Here is a 16767-nt window from a genome sequence, read left to right as displayed (position 1 = left end):
TACCTTTGAAGAGGATCTCCAAGTCATGCAATGATAGACATACCTATGTCTTATAATTTAAGTCCATATTGCCTAACATTTATAATCATAAGATTAACCAGGAGTTCATATTAAAATTCAAGTTCCCAGAGCCCTCTCCTAGAGGTGTGGATTATTTAGGATATAGAGGAGCCCAAGTATCTATATTTTTAATAAATGCACAAATAATGTATTATTTGTTCATCTATGAAAATATTTCTTAATTATAATTACCAAAAGCATTCATATCTTTTCACCCAGTAACCAAAGTAGGAAAAGGTATTTTAATAAAGATAATATCATTGAACATTGTATTGATTGAAACATTTATTATTTTAAATTACATTAAGTTTTATGTTAAGAAACACAAAATTAAGGTAGCTTTTCAAGTGACACTGAATAATTGAACATAGAGAAGAAAAACTTTTCAATCATAGGCCAGTAGAAAAATTTTTCGACATCCTGTATCCCATCTTGTATACCATAGGAGTCTTTGTCTGATTATCTAGGAAATTCAAATGCTGACTGAGGAAATTTAATTGATTGTAGAATCTACCACAAAATTGGTTCATAATAAAAGGCATTGGAATGCGTAGCTCAGGCAGCGCATTTACCGTAATGACTAAAAGTAAACGCTCCACTAGCTGCACTGTAAAGAAAGAAAAATAGAAAGAAAACAAAATTATTAAAAGAATATTTAAAATTACCTAAGTATTTCAATAAGTGCTTCTCAATAAGGAGAATTTGAAAATGGGACTATGTGGGAAGCAGGTTGGCTTCTGGGCTCCCCAACCCTGCCCATGTTCCCCCACCCCCACCCCCAGGCTTCTTAGCTCTTCCTACACGCTCAGTCCTGACTCAGTCTTGGAACCCTCACAGAGCTAAGAGAGGAGAGGATTCGAGATTTTCAGATTAAATGAGAGGAAGTATCTGTGATAGAAAATGACAAGGCAGAAAAGTTGACCACACTTTACTCCTTTTGAGTGAAGGATACACGAGGGGAGTTTAGATGGAAGGTTCCAGAATGCTGTGCTTCTAAGGAGGTTTTGGAGTATTTCATGGAGGTCAAGAGACAGAGCAGAGCATCAAAAGAGTCCTTCTTAGCATGAGTGGGCTAATCCATTGTGATGGATTTCAGAGTTCTGTCACTATAGGATATAGTAGGATTTCTTGCTCAATTATGCTCAAGTTAGTTTGCAGCTACATCATGGAGATTACTATTTATCATCTGGATATATATCAGTCATTAGACTGCCATTAGTAAATAATAATCATTAAATTAATTTCAACCTATTGATTTATATATTTGAAGAATATCCAGCAGAGTGATATTTCAGAGGTCAAATACAAAAGTACGTTCAGAAATGAGAATTTCAGGGAAAGGCACACATGTCTATCTGAGCCATATACTCTGGCTAAGCTGTCAAAAACATGGGGTTTCCCATAATTTTACAATGATTTCTTTATTATTCTGGAAGAGCCATATTTAGTCTGGTGTTCTTACAATAGTTCACTGCAGAAAACGCATATATTGGGATAAGTACGGCCATTGGTTCCACAGATTGGATCCATTTCACCTTTGCAATCATTTACTTGAGATATATACTTAATACAATTCGGTTGCTGAACAAAGAGACAACATAAAAATGTATCAGAAACTTTTAAAATAAAATGTTCTTTATTCTTAATGCAAAATGACATGCATCAAAATGGAATAAATAGTCTATACTGAGGTTTAAAAATAAACATCAAGGTATCCACATCCAGGTACACATAAAATATTATTTGTGTATTTTACAGACCCAACATTATTTTTTTAAAAAAACATGTAAATGGCTGGATGTATTTTTATAATTTAGCCACTCCTACTCCACTTCTCCTCTACTTGGGTTAGATTTTCCCCAGCTGATCCTCGATCAATGAAGGTCTTAAAGGTATAGACCCTCCTATTCCACGCAGTTAAAAATCCACATATAACTTTTGACTGCCCCAAAACTTAAATACCAATTTCCTACTATTGACCAGAAGCCTTGTGATAACATAAACAGTCAGCTAACACATATTTTGTATGTTATATATACTGTACATGGTATTCTTATAATAAATTAAGCTAGAGAAAAGAAATTTTAAGAAAATTGTAAGGAAAATTGCACTATCTTGTAAAAAATTGTATATATAAATGGACCCTTGAAGTTTAAACTTATGTGTTTAAAAGCCAACCATATTTCATATTGCAAGAAATCATAAAGCAATTTTTTATAATACCCTTGTCTTTTTCAATAGTTTTACTATTAAATAAGCTAATAATTTCAGATTAGCACCACACTTGTATGAATTCATACAGATGAGTGTTTGCATATGTATATAACCATATAGATATGTATGTAATGTGCATAAGGATGGTAATATGGTAATATTGATTATTTACATAAATAAATAATAATGTTTGTATTCTACATGACCTGCTTTTTAAATGTCTTTGTGGCTTTTATCTGTTGACACTTTTAGAACTGCAGCTCATTTTCCTCACCTCTATGTAAGAATTCATTCTGTGAATGTATGATAATTATTATTTTACCCACTATTATGTGAAAAATTGGGTTGTTGTTTTTTTAATCTTATTGTTTTGCTAGACCAAACAATTCTACTTTAAACACCCCTTAACCCATAGCAGACACTTGTCTATAACAAGGCTTATGGTTAGTAATGGAATTTTTTAGTAATGGAATATTTTTACCTTGTTTTTGATGCCAAATGATTTTATATGGCTGGTGAGATTCTGTTCCTTGAACTTAGTGTAATAAATAACACAGTTTGTTTATTTGTTATTTTTGAAAAATATCCTATTGTACACAGCATAACTTGCTGTTAAAATTTACAATATAAAATTTAAAGGTTTACCTTTTCAATTCCCAAAGTAATGAGTATTAACTTACGAATGAATTAGGTTCTGGAGGTTCAAAACCGGCTTCTGCAACCAGCCCACAAACACACAAATTAAAAATAAGAAGAGGAAGAGAGGAAAACCATTAGAGTCTTTGGTGAGAAGTACCCACATATTTTAGTAGCAAAATATTATGCAAATTGCCTAATCAGGACCCTGCAAATAATGAAATGAGCCCTTTAGAGAAGTATCAAAACAGTAAATTCACAAAATAAATTCAAATATAGAAACATAATCCTAAATTAAGCACACTCTGTGAAAATAATCTTATGTATTATTTAATAATCACCCAAACCCACCTGTGAAGATACTATAGTTGTGGGGGTTTTTTCCCGTTTTTATAAATGAGACATCCTCGTTAGAGAAGACAATGGCTTGCTTGTTGCCATTTATATGCCTTGTATAAAATCACTTAACTTGAAAGTTAATCATTATTTAATTAATTAGTACTCTGGTCTAATATCAGAGATCTACCCAATACCTCATGGATACTTTGTTCCAAAGTTTATGGGCCATATTGGGCTTTAAGGAACATAAGTTGTCAGCAGAGGAATCAATGAGTTCTCTCCTTCCACAAAGTCTTGATTCAGAGCTGGCAAACAACGAATTAGATTTTCAAGGAATGTCAGACCTAGAAGACATCATTACTTTCCACACTCTGCTTTTAGCAACTATGGAATCTGGCCTCCAAAAAGGAAAAAAAAAATAGGTAAATATTTTTATTTGTAGATAAACAAAAAGCTAAGTTCTACCACTCATTCTAACCTACCTCTTTGTCTCCACCTCTCTAAGGTGGGAAATGAGATAAAGCAGCCCACTGATGCAATTTTAGAAGCTATTTATAACATAATCTGTTTCATTTTGTCAATTTAAGATTTATAAACCCTAGGGGCACTTGGGTGGCTCAGTCATTTGAGCTTCCGACTCTTGATATCAGCTCAGGTAATGATCTCATCAATAGTGTGATCAAGCTCAGCATTGGGGTCTGTGGTGACAGTGTGGAACCTGCTTTGGATTTTCTCTTTCTCTTAATAAATAAATAAACATTTTTTTTAATTTAAAGGTTTATAAACCCTATAAATCAAACTCCTCCATTTCCAGACAATAGCAGTTGTTTGCTGCACTTCTAAGATTTGTGAAATGCTTCATCCAGGACTAAAAACATGTACTCACCAGAATAATGAGGAAATGCCAAGACAGTGATAAAAATAGCTTTGATCCATATCAACAAGAAAGACATTTTACCAAGTCTGTGGAAGAAACCCATAGAGACGTTTATAACACATGGCCTGGGGATAAACTGCCCATTTCCAAATGAAGCTTTCTTATGGGTGAAGGGACTTTTCCACTTTCCTCAATTCCTACTTAGAGTGGACTTTTCCCTTTTTCCTTCCACCCAACTCACAGTATCAACAAGACATACAAAGTAGCAGAAGACGTTGTAGGGACTTGAGAGGAACACCAGGCAAATCCTCTGTGCACATTTAAGTAGGAGCTGTTTACTCTCCCAACCCTTGGCTCAGCCAACAAGGAGCCAAGCTGCATTTAAGGAAATATGCCCTTTGGAATCTTAGTTCTTCACTAGAAAATAGGAAAACCATTATTTCAGGAAGGACTGACCTACAACAGTCCTCCCATCAATGCTACACACCACAACTATCTTCACAGAGTCCCCACCTGACCCACCTGACACAGAGAAGACAGCGGAGAATGGGGTCTGTGCAGGCAACAGGGACTCTGCCTTTCCTTCTCAACTACCTTCACTGGGCTGAGAAAGCTCCTTTATTAATCTGATGGTAAGGAGCTTAATACGGATGAGTTGGCTCATGGCAGATAAGATCAGTTGGCTCATGGCAGATAAGATGCTGAGGTGCTCTGTGTTCTGCCTAGAGGCTGTAAAATGGATGTGAAAAATGCCCCACTTGTGAATTCTTAAGAAGTCTTCTCTAAGCAGGGGGTTGGGGACAATTTGAGCAGATGTATCCCAAAGTATGGGGAGGATAGTAATAGTGCTTTGAAAACCCAAGATAGAAAAGAGATGGGAAAGTTTTCCAACCTATTGAGTTGGGAAGAAAAGGAGAATCAAAGCAAGAAGAGAAGAAAGAGTTTGGGGAGCTATAATTGGACATATAACCTAGACTCTTAGTATTTTGGAATACCAGAAGCACATTGGACTTAATTGGATATTTGATTTGTAGTAACGTTTTTATTTTGAGATCAATCGAGATTCTTTCCTAAAGCCTCAGGTACTAATGCAGGGAGTTCTCATGTTCCTTTTAACCAATTTCCCCTAACGGCAACATCTTGTAAAACTAAAGTACAAATTCACAACCTGAAATGTTCAAAAAGCTCCTGCATGAGCATCAGAAGAGCCTGCCTTAGGGACCTGGGCTAGAGGACACCATGTGCCCTGAATCATATGATGATGAGTAATTTGATCTTTACCTCAGAGTGAAGTGGATGACCCTGAGGGGTTTGATGCAGGAAGAAATTTAGTCAGAGCTATTTGATGAATCTGCTTTGCAGTGTGACTCAGTGGCAAGAGTTTTGGCAGATGGAAGTCTTGAGTTCAAATCCCATTTACCACTGAGTAACCTTCACATACTATTCAGACCTTCTAATCCGAAACTTCCTAATTTTAAATGTAAGAATAATTTTTGTCTCATAGGTTTGTCATAAATATTAAGGATAAAGTATTAAAACAGTCTGCACATAGATTGTGCATCAGATTTAGCATTTATCACCCTAATCTAACCGGTCTTTTTTTTTAATCAGTGGAGAAAGCCAAGATTTAGAGAAGAATCTTGGAGTCTAGCATTGTCCATGCTGACTTAAGGGGAGGGTACAAATTCTGATAAGTACAAGAACTTTTTCCTTTATTATAATAAAATGACTTATGTTTACATTATTTCTTTGAAAGGTTCACATTAGTGCTTTGAAATATTTATATAGACACCATCAAAGATATTTGTGCAAGCAAATCCTTTTGGCACATTTGTGGAGAAATTAAACTGAAGTTGAGTTATTGTGAAGCCTTATGTCTCACCTACTGGACTTTTTCTCTTGTAAGTATTGATCAGCAGAGATTAAGAGCAGGAGACACTGCCTATGGTGCACAATAGGCCACAAGTTTTTTAAATTAACCATGAAAGAGAGTGTTAAATATATGGGTTATTTAGTGTGTATCTATCTTTCTTGAAAATGTTTAATATCCATAAATATTTGAATACAACAAATACAATATACAACTATACTAAACATTCAATATATTTGATATACAACTACACTAAAATCACACACAAATATATACATATTTTGTATATGCATATAAGAACACATATATGTAAGAACATGTATATAATAACACATGTATTATATATGTAATAATAGGCATTCATGTTATAGATGCATATATACTTACATACATATACATATAAAATAGTATGTGTATATATACCATGTACCATATATACATATGTATGACATATGCAACATATACATGTTATATAAATATATATACATAGATATACACATATATCTGCATAAATTATCTAGGTAAGCCCTTATGTTATCACAAGTATCTTTATGAAAGAGACAGAAGATTTTTTTTTAATGTTCTTTTTTTATTTTTGAGAGAGAGACATCATGAGCAAGGGAGGGCAGAGAGAGAGGGAGAGACAAAATCCAAAGCAGGCTCCAGGCTCTGAGCTGTCACCAAACAGCCTGATGTGGGGCTTGAACTCACGGACTACAAGATCAGGACCTGAGCCAAACTCAGAAGCTTAACTGACTGAGCCACTCAGGCACCCCAAAACTCACCAAATTTGAATAAAGACATCATCCAAAGAATTTGAACACAAAGTTTGCTTTAAATATTTCTTTGGGAGAGAAGATGCCACACGAGACAGGAGAGGACTTGATGCAGACACACAAAATAAGGCCTTATGCAGAAAAAGCTGAGAGACATTTGAAGATATTGGCCTTAAAGATGATAGATAATATATAGTTATAGATAGATAATAGAAGGATTGATAAAAACAGAAAGAGAAGAATAAATAAAGATATATCTCTGTAACTAACTTTTTCCACTGAGCAGTTCATGGTATTTCTTCATGTAAGTATATACAAATATACACAATTCCTTTTAAGATATTCTTGTTGAGTACTTTTGCTAACAATGTTGTATTGAACATGATCGTATAGGTCATTATATGCTCATTCAAATTATTCTAGACTTTTAGAAGTTGCATTTTGAGTCAAATGACACGTAGCTTAAAATGTATAGATAAGAAAAAATTGCTCTCCAACATACTTGGAGTCTTGTATTATAGAAAATACAGATTACAAACATGACTGTTTCTCCACACCTCATTAAATGAATGTCTTCTGAAATATTCATGTCTGCATACACATTTAAATATATAAACACATACAAAATATATATATTAGAATGATTTTGTTCAGTTTTAGAATTTCTTCATTTGGGAATCAAATTAAAATTATAAGTCTCTGAAACCACAATTTCTATCTTTTTACTTTTGAGAATTTTTGCCTGAAAACATGGTTTATCTTGTTGTGTGAGTCCTAATTATGTGAGGACATTATTCTTTGCTGATTAATATAATTCATTGTGACTTTCTTCTCTGCAAAATGAGAACATTTGAAACTCTTTTGTGGAATCTCTTGTTATACATGGGATGTGCCAGTGAATAACTTATTTGAAGTGGTGATGTGTGCACTTTGGACATGCTGCCTGTTGTACTCATTTAGATGCTCTGAATATGAACTCTAGCTGGAAAATACTAACTATATGTTTATTTATGTCTCCTCTCCAATATTCGACAATTTATAGTGCTTAGGAGGTCTTGTTAGATACAGGAGGCAAAATACACAATATATAGAGACCAATATAGGCAGAAGAATTGACCATGGGATTCTGTAGAATATCTTTTCAATATCCAGGAAGCAAAAGAAACTATAAACCTTACAATCAGAAGCAAGTTTGGTATTCATATCTTGTACTAGGGTACGGTTGAAAAACCGTGCTCAGCCAGTGAACTTCATCCTTGAAGAATTCAGAGGTAGATGTGCTTAGAGCACCTCTCATGGGAAGGCATATGTTGTTATCCAAATTAATAAAGTTGAAAATACTACTTTCTTCTGAAAAATCAGATTCATTGATGCTCTCTGTGGGATATGTTGCTCTGCTTTCCAACTGTGTGTAAGTCTGAGTTTGTCTTCAAAGCAAACTGCCTTCTCAAATAACAGGTGGTAGAATAATGAATTTTACTATATATAATTTAATTTAAAAACTAAATTAGTTGGGGTGCCTGGGTGGCTCAGTCGGTTGAGCATCAGGTCATGAGCTTGCCTTTCATGAGTTTGAGCCCCACGTCAGCCTCTGTGCTGTTAGCTCAGAGCCTGGAGCCTGCTTCGGTTTCTGTGTCTCCTTCCCTCTCTGCCCCTCTCTGCTCTGTCTCTCGCTCTCTCTTAAAAATAAATAAAAAACTTTTAAAAATAAATAATAAATAAATAAAATTTAAAAACTAAATTAGAAATTTCCATTGCAAAAAACAGTTGATGCATTTGTTGGAAGGAACCAACTCTTTGATCTTACCTGAAAACCAACATTTAAAAGTTTGTAGCTATTTAATAAAGACTATCTAATTTAAAATAGCTTTCTCATGGTGTCACTTAAAAAAATTGGATTGTATAGGAAATAAATTAGATTTGACCTCAAAAAGCCCATATGTTAAATCACATTTCTTTCCCTTCATAGCTAGAAATATAAATTTAAGTGACAAATATAGGGAACTACCTCAAACACTTGTGAAACGTGAAACCCACCAACCCCAGCCACTACACAGCAGCTGGCAGAGAAGGCAGTCTCCCCTTCATGTGCCTCTCCCCGACCTGGAACTTTCGCCTCCACAGCAGAGCTGGAGGGATTCTCACATAGGCACAGTGCTCCCTGCAAAGCCAGTGATACTAAAGAATCTTCCTCCATTCTGGGAAGTTAGTCTGCAAGCGAACGCAGTGGGTGCTGGTGGCAGGGCCCATTTGGTTACTCCTTTGTAAGCCCCCAGGGTAGGGGAGCCTGACTGTCATTTTTCTTTAGAATATGTGGCACTGGTGACTTTTTGTCCTCAGTTTCGCCTTGGTTGTCAACAAGAAAACTCCTTAGTGTCCTATTATATTACACAGCCTTACAAAGCAATAGGATCGCAGGAGAGGTACCCCACAGCATCCTGCAATGCATGTGCTGCAGCCAATTAATTCAGCATCAGCATCTGGTGAGGGATGGGGAGGGAAGGACAATGCATTAAGAAATCCAGGCTGCTAGCAGAGTGTCCTTGACATAGCTGACAAGTTCCCCAGACTGGATGATCCTTGAGGACAAGATCATATAGTTCATTTTACGCTGGCACAAGGTGCTCAAAGTGTGTGTGTGTGTGTGTGTGTGTGTGTGTGTGTGTGTGTGTGTGTGTTCAGCTTTTTGGAGATATAATTGATATACATGTCATTGCTAACTTTAAGTTGTGCAATGTTTGATTTGATACACTTTTATATTGCAAAATGATTACCACCATAGCATTAGCTAACACCTTCATCACATCATGTAATTTCTTTTCTTTCTTTCTTTCTTTCTTTCTTTCTTTCTTTCTTTTTCTTTCTTTCTTTCTTTCTCTTTCTTTCTTTCTTTCTTTCTTTCTTTCTTTTTCTTTCTTTCTTTCTTTCTTTCTTTCTTTCTTTCTTTCTTTCTTTCTTTCTCTCTTTCTCTCTTTCTCTCTTTCTCTCTTTCTCTCTTTCTCTTCCTTCCTTCCTTTCTTTGTGAGAACATTTAAGATCTACAGTCTTAGCAACTTTCAAGTGTATAATAAGTATCATTATTATATCACCACACTGTACATTAAATCTCTGGAACTTGTTCATCTTATAACTGAAAGGTTGTGCCCTTTGACTAACATCTCTCCATTTTCCCCATTCCCAAGTCCCTGATAACTGCTGTTCTACTCTCTATTTCTATGAGTATGGGTATTTTTTAGATTTTTAGATTCCACATATAAGTGATATAAAGTATTTGCATCTAAATCGTCACAAAGGACAGGATTTCCTCCTTTCCCATGGATGAATTATGTTCCATTGCATATATATATATACACACATCTCTATTAATTCCTCCATTGACAGATACTTAAGTTGTTTTTGTATCTTGGCTATCATGAATAATTATACAGAATGGGAGAAAATATTTAAACATCATATAGCTGATAAGGTGTTAATTTCTAAAATATATAAAGAACTCATGCAACTCCATAGCAACAAACTAAAACAAAAATAAAATCAGCCAAGCTTAAAAATGGACAAAGGTACTAAACAGATATTTTTTCAGAGAAAAATGTCCAACAGATACATAGAAAGATGCTCCACATCAGTAATCATCAGGGTAATGCTAATCAAAATCACAGTGAAGTACTGCCTTATACCTGTTAGAATGGTTATCTTCAAAAACACAAGAGGTAGTAAGTGTTGGCGATGCTGTGGAGTAAAATGGAACTCTTGAGTGCTGTTGGTGGGTATGCAAATTAGTCCAGCCATCATGGAAAGTAGTATGGGGATTCTTCAAGAAATTAAAAACAGAATTACCATATAATTGGGAGATCCCATTTCTGGGTATATAATCTTAATACATTAAGTGCACAACACCATATTGTTACCATAGCCATTAAGTTTCACGATAGGTACCTAGACCTTTTTCATCTTGTGTAACTAACTATAAGTTTATACCCACTGAGCAACAGTTTCCTTTTTCTCCCTCCCTCAGTCCCCTGGAAACCACCGTTTTTTCCCCTGCTACTATAAGTTTGACTACTTGAGATAACTCATACAGGACAAATCATGCCAGTGTTTTGTTCTTCTTGGCATAACATTTGCCAGGGCCAATCACTTTATAGCAAATTATAGCATTTCCTTTCATTTTAAGGTTGAGTAAAATTCCATCGTATGTGCATACCATGTTTTTTTCATCCTTTTGTCTGTTGGTGGACATTTGGCTTATTTCTATATTTTGATTATTATGAATAATCCTGAAATGAATACTGGAGTGCAGATATCTCTTTAAGACTCTTATTTCAAGCTGTGGGATATTTACTTTGGAGTAGAACTGCTAGATCATATGGTAGTTCTATCTTCAATGTTTTTGAGAAAACTTCATTTTGTTTTCCAGAGTAGCTGCACCCTTTTACATTCTCATCAACTCTCTTTTTTTTTTAATTTTTTTAATGTTTTATTTATTTTTGATACAGAGAGAGACAAAGCATGAGAGGGGGAGGGGCAGAGAGAGAAGGAGACACAGAACAGGAAGCAGGCTCCAGGCTCTGAGCTAGCGGTCAGCACAGAGCCCGACGCGGGCTCGAACCCACAAACGTGAGATCTGACCTGAGCCGAAGCCGGAGGCTTAACCGACTGAGCCACCCAGGCGCCCCTCATCAACTCTCTTAGTCCATTCAAATTGCTATAACAAAATGCCACAAACTGGATAGCTTATAACAACAAAAAATTAACAGTTCTGGAGGCTGGGAAGCCTGACGTTAAGACGCCAGTGTGGTTGCATTCTGGCGAATGTTCTTTTCCTGTTTCAAAGCTGGAAACTTCTCACTGTGACCTCACCTGAGGAAGGGGGTCTAGGGTTTTGTCTGAAGGCTCCCTTTTAAGGTATTAATTCCATTCATGAAGGTTCCCTCTTCATTACTTAAGCCCCTACAAAGGCCTCACTCTGAATGTCATCACCTTTGGGAGTTAGGATTTTAATGTGTGATTTTGGGGAAAACACATTCAGACCATAGCACTAACAGTGTACAAGGGTTCTAATTGACTCAACATCTTTGTCAACACCTGTTACCTCAACATTGCTCATTTTTAAATCTTGTTATTTGTTCTTTGCTGTTGTGTTGAAGGAATTCCATTTCTATTTTGAAATCTAGCATCTTACCAGATACATGGTCGAAATATTTTCTCCCATCTATAGGTTGTATTTTCACTCTACTGATAGTTTCCTTTGTTGTACAGAAGCTTCTTAGTTGAGGAAGCCTCATTCATCTACTTTTGCTTTTATTGTCTGTACTTTTGGTATCCTGCCTATGAAATCATGACCAAGACGAATGTCATGAAGCTTTTTTCCCTTATGTTTTCCTCCAGGACTTATAGAGTTTAAGTCTTACATTTTCAATTTTTAATCCATTTGAGTTGATCATTTTGTGAATGATGTAAGATAGCATAAAAACATAATACTTAGGCGAAAAGTTAACTAAGGAGGTAAAAGACTTATACACTGAAAAATACAATGTGTAGATAAAAGAAACTAAAAAAGGCAATTAGATGGAAAGACATTCCATGTTCATGGATTAAAAGAATTAATATTGTTTAAACATCCATAAAACTCAAAGTGATCTACAGATACAAGACAATCTCTATTCAAATCCCAATGAAATTTCTTACAGATACAGAAAAAGCAATCCTAAATTTAAATGGAACTACAGGGGCGCCTGGGTGGCTCAGTCGGTTAAGCCTCCAACTTCAGCTCAGGTCAGATCTCACGTTCGTGGGTTCGAGCCCCGTGTCGGGCTCTGTGCTGACGGCTAGCTCAGAGCCTGGAGCCTGCTTCCAGTTCTGTGTCTCCTTCTCTCTCTGACCCTCCCTTGTTCATGCTCTGTCTCTCTCTGTAATAAAATAAATAAAACATTTAAAAATTTTTTTAAAAAAATAAAATAAAATAAATGGAACTACAAAAGACTCAGAATAGCCAAAGTGATCTTAAGAAAGAAAAACAAGGCCAGAGACATCACACTTCATGATTTCAAGATATAATACAAAGTTAACAATAATTAAAATGGTAAGGCACTGGCATAGACAGACATATAGATCAGTGGAACAGAATACAAAGCCTAGAGATAGACCCACACATACTCTGTGGAAAATGTGACATTCGTAGCAAAGTGGATGGACCTTGAGGGTGTCATCCTAAGTGAAATAAGTCAGGCCAGGAAGGACAGATACCATATGTTCGCACTCATAAGTCTAACAGGAGAAGCCTAATGGAGGACCAGGGGGAGAGGAAGGGGGAAATGGAGTTGGGGAGAGAGAGGAACGCAAATCATGAGAGACTATGAATACTGAAAAAGAACTGAGGGCTGAAGGGGGAGGGGGAGTGAGGGGAAGGGGTGTGATGGTCATGGAGGAGGGCACTTGTGGGGGAGAGCACTGGGTGTTATATGGAAACCAATTTGACAATAAACTATTTTTTCAAAAAGAATAATCTCTTCAACAAATGTTGCAGGGAAAGTTGATATCTACATACAAAAGGGTAAAATTGGACCACAAAATCCAATTTTAAGTCTTACTCTATAGCTATGATAATCAAGACAGTTTGATATTAATGGAGTTGGATATATAGGTTAGTAGTACAGGATAGAAAACCCAGAAAAACTGATACAAAACAATTCAATGCAGATGGATAAAATTTTCAGTAAAGGGTGCTGAAACAATTAAATATGAATAGTCAATTGACAAATCCTTAGCTTATTAAAAGATTAACATAAAATGAAGCATATATTTAAATGTAAAAGAAAAACTATAAAACTTTTAGAAGAGAACACAGGAAAACTCTTATTAGTATAGTATTCTTATACAAAGCACTACACAGAAACATAATTAAGAAAATTTTTAAAGTCATTTAAGTAATTGTGGAAGTGTGTTTCTTTGGCTTTTAGAGAAAATTTTACAGTTATTTTCTGTATGTGCTGTGCCTAGATCATCAGAAAATTGATTTTCTTAATTAGTTTGTGGTGATTTTTTTCATTACTTTGAAAGAATAAATATTCACTATTATGCTTTTACTTGAATGCTAGGCAAAAATCACATTTTCTGCAGTAAGTGTGGCTATTGGTTGCACAGATTGGGAAATGTTATTTTGTGCAATTCTTAAAAAATATTTTTTCAGTATTTATTCATTTTTGAGAGAAAGAAAGACAGATAGACAAAGAGACAGAGTGTGAGTGGTGAAGAGCAGAGAGAGAGGGAGACACAGAATCTCAAACAGGTGCTGTCAGCACAGAGCCCCATGTGGGGGTCAAATACCCAAAGAGGGAGATCATGACCTGAGCCAAAATCAAGCATCAGATGCTCAACTGACTGAGCCATCCAGGTGCCCCATTAGATTTTATTTCTTAACATTGGTGTAATAATAATAGATACATCATTTGACTTTTTGAAGAATTGTTTGGGGTTTTTTGTACATTTTCCTTGGTGAGTTTTGCTGTATTTTAAAAATTAAAAATGATTAAAAATTTGCATGCTTCAACATCCAAAAGAACCTGTAGTAACTTACCACATGTCTGAAATGTGATGGGTTTTCAAAAGTAATTTTGGAAACCAAAGAACGGTTTAAAAGATAAAAAGGCCACACGTGTTATTAGTAGCAGAACTGTAACTAATGAGGTCAGAATTTTTGTGGCAGTAACAAAAATACAAATTTTCAAATGTATCCAAATCTTAGAAAAAATTAGCCTCCAAACTAATGTAGATCTATGAAAAATAGTGTCACATATTATTTTTATAACTCTTATGCCATATTTGAAGATACCATTTTTAAAAGTTTGTATTTAAATTCCAGTTAGTTAACATACAGTGTTATATTAGTTTCAGGTATACAATATAGTGACTCAACACTTCCATATGCCAGCCAGTGCTCATCACAAAGTGCACTCCTTAGTCCCTGTCAACTATTTAACTCTTCCCCTCACCCACCTCCCCGCTGTGGTAAATATCAGATTGTTTTCTAGAATTAAGGGTCTGAAGAAATTGATTCTGAAAAGCTTTATAGAAGGGACATTTCATTGTGACATAAGACAAAGCATTGTGTGAAGTCACTTAAATGTGACTAAATTCTGCTCTAATATCAGGGTTCTATTTAATACCTAATAGCTACTTTTTTCCAAACTTTATGGGGCCACCTTGAATTTTAAGGAAGGTAACTGGTCAACTGGGGTATGAATGAGTTCTTTCCCTATATAAGGCTTTGATTTCAGGAACTTGAAACTGATACATAAAAAAATCAGATTTCCAAGGAATGCTAAATTTAGAAGAGATAACCCCTTCTCTATATATTTCACTGAAATGCAGTGGAATCTGGGCCCCAAATGGGAAAAGAATTTGGTTAAAGTTCTTGAGTTATAGATGAACAAAGAACTAAGGTCTACTGCCCTAACCCACCACTCAGAGTTTCGACTTCTCTAATGTGGGAAATGAGAAAGAGTAGTTCAATGATGAGATATTTGAAAGGAATTTATAACATGCCCTGTGTCATTTTACCAAGTAAGAACTAAAAGGCCAATAAAACAACCAGTCCATTCTTAAGTTATAGTAGAAAGCTTCCTGCTTTTCTAGGATATGCAAAGTGTTTTACCCAAGACGGGAAAATGTATGCACCAAAATAAAAGAGTAAAGGCCATGCTGAAATGAAAATAGCTTTGATCCATAATGAGAACAAAATCATTTGATTCAGTCTGTGAAAGAAAGCCTTCAAGATGTTTTCAACAATGGTGCAGGGACACATTGCCCATCTCCAATGGATAGGCAAACAGAATTCAGGGCATATTTTAGAAATGTCTTCCTTATAAAGGAACTACTCCAACTCCCTATATTCCTCATTAAGGTGAATTGTTAGCTCTGCCCTTCTTCCAACCCTACAGTTCAACAACAAACTATGTGAACCAAAGGCTGTCGCAGAGATGTGAGAGAAAAGTCCATGGATGGAAAAGACTTTGTGAACATAAGAGGAGAAACTGATTACTTTCCCAAATCTTTAAGTCAACCAACACACAAGGAACCTGGCCACATTTTGAGTAAACATGAACATTTCAATCTCAGTATTTTCTTCAGAAAAATATAAGTAGTTATTTCTGGAAAGATCAATCTGGAGTAAGACTCATAGCAATGTCATACACTAGGGCTACCTCCCTAGGCTCACCACTGGACACACTTCACACAAAGAGATAATAAGGAATGAAGCAACATCAACTGTTATGGTCACCTCCCCCCCCCCAACCATCCATCTCCATTCAACTAAGTCACTTTTATTGCTATAAAAATGAGGAACTTTTTGGAGTCATACAGATAGCTCAGGGCAGATAAGAGACAGGGACATTCTGTGTCCTTCCTGGGGTCTGTAAAGTACATCTGTAAAGTACATCAGGAGAGATTCCTCATGAATATTTCTCAATAGATGTTCCCTCAGCAAGAGGTTTGGTACAACTTGATCTAGTGTACCCAGAAGTATGAGGAAGAAGGAAAGAAATGTATGCAGTTATAGATTTTAAGATAGAGAAGATAATGTGAAAATGTTCCAAGTAAGTGAGTTGAAAAACAACAGGAGAACCAAGTAGGAAAAAGAAAAAAGAGTTTGTAAATGTTAATTCAACAAGGGTCTAAATGCTTGGAACTTAAAAAAAAAGCTAGATGAATATTAGAATCACCTGGAGAAATTGGAAAGCTTGAAGATGCACCATTGTTCTACTATCAAGATTATGAACAACTAGTAACAGATGAGTCCTAGGCATTGCTATGTTTGAAAAGCTCCTGGATGTGACTCAGGCACAACGGGTGTAGAATACTCTAGAATTAGAAAGCACAACATATAGATCGCTAGAATAAGAGGAAAATAAATCTGGAGATTAAAGTTGAAACCAAGTGAGGCATTACCCTAAATTATTTGATAAATAATTTCATCTTTATTTCGGAGGTAAGTG

The 16767-nt window shown here is 35.6% G+C and overlaps 1 protein-coding gene across 1 annotated transcript; it reads right to left on the bottom strand.

Moving 5' to 3' along the window:
• Positions 1-327: 327 nt before the first annotated feature.
• Positions 328-4734, bottom strand: LOC115293785 (seminal plasma acrosin inhibitor A1-like). Its single transcript, XM_029941488.1, has 5 exons — positions 4649-4734; positions 4136-4212; positions 2955-2989; positions 1523-1641; positions 328-667 (listed from the first exon to the last, which is right to left on the bottom strand). The coding sequence occupies exons 2-5, from the start codon at positions 4200-4202 to the stop codon at positions 616-618; spliced, it is 273 nt and encodes a 90-aa protein (XP_029797348.1). The 5' UTR covers positions 4203-4212; positions 4649-4734; the 3' UTR covers positions 328-615.
• Between the last annotated feature and the right edge of the window lie 12033 nt (positions 4735-16767).

This window comes from Suricata suricatta, chromosome 6 (assembly GCF_006229205.1).
Source record: "Suricata suricatta isolate VVHF042 chromosome 6, meerkat_22Aug2017_6uvM2_HiC, whole genome shotgun sequence".
Taxonomy (NCBI): Eukaryota; Metazoa; Chordata; class Mammalia; order Carnivora; family Herpestidae; genus Suricata; species Suricata suricatta.
Note: the sequence above shows the minus strand (reverse complement) of the source record. Positions and strands in the feature narration are given on the sequence as shown.

What these genes read in the sequence shown, in the direction of transcription:
- LOC115293785 (XM_029941488.1), bottom strand. Translation starts at nt 4,202, where the DNA reads ATGTCTTTCTTGTTGATATGGATCAAAGCTATTTTTATCACTGTCTTG. An exon ending in GGCATTTCCTCATTATTCTG is followed by an intron (nt 2,990 to 4,135) that starts GTGAGTACATGT and finishes GGCTGGTTGCAG; the next exon opens with AAGCCGGTTTTGAACCTCCA. An exon ending in GTTTTCTGCAGTGAACTATT is followed by an intron (nt 668 to 1,522) that starts GTAAGAACACCA and finishes CTTTCTTTACAG; the next exon opens with TGCAGCTAGTGGAGCGTTTA.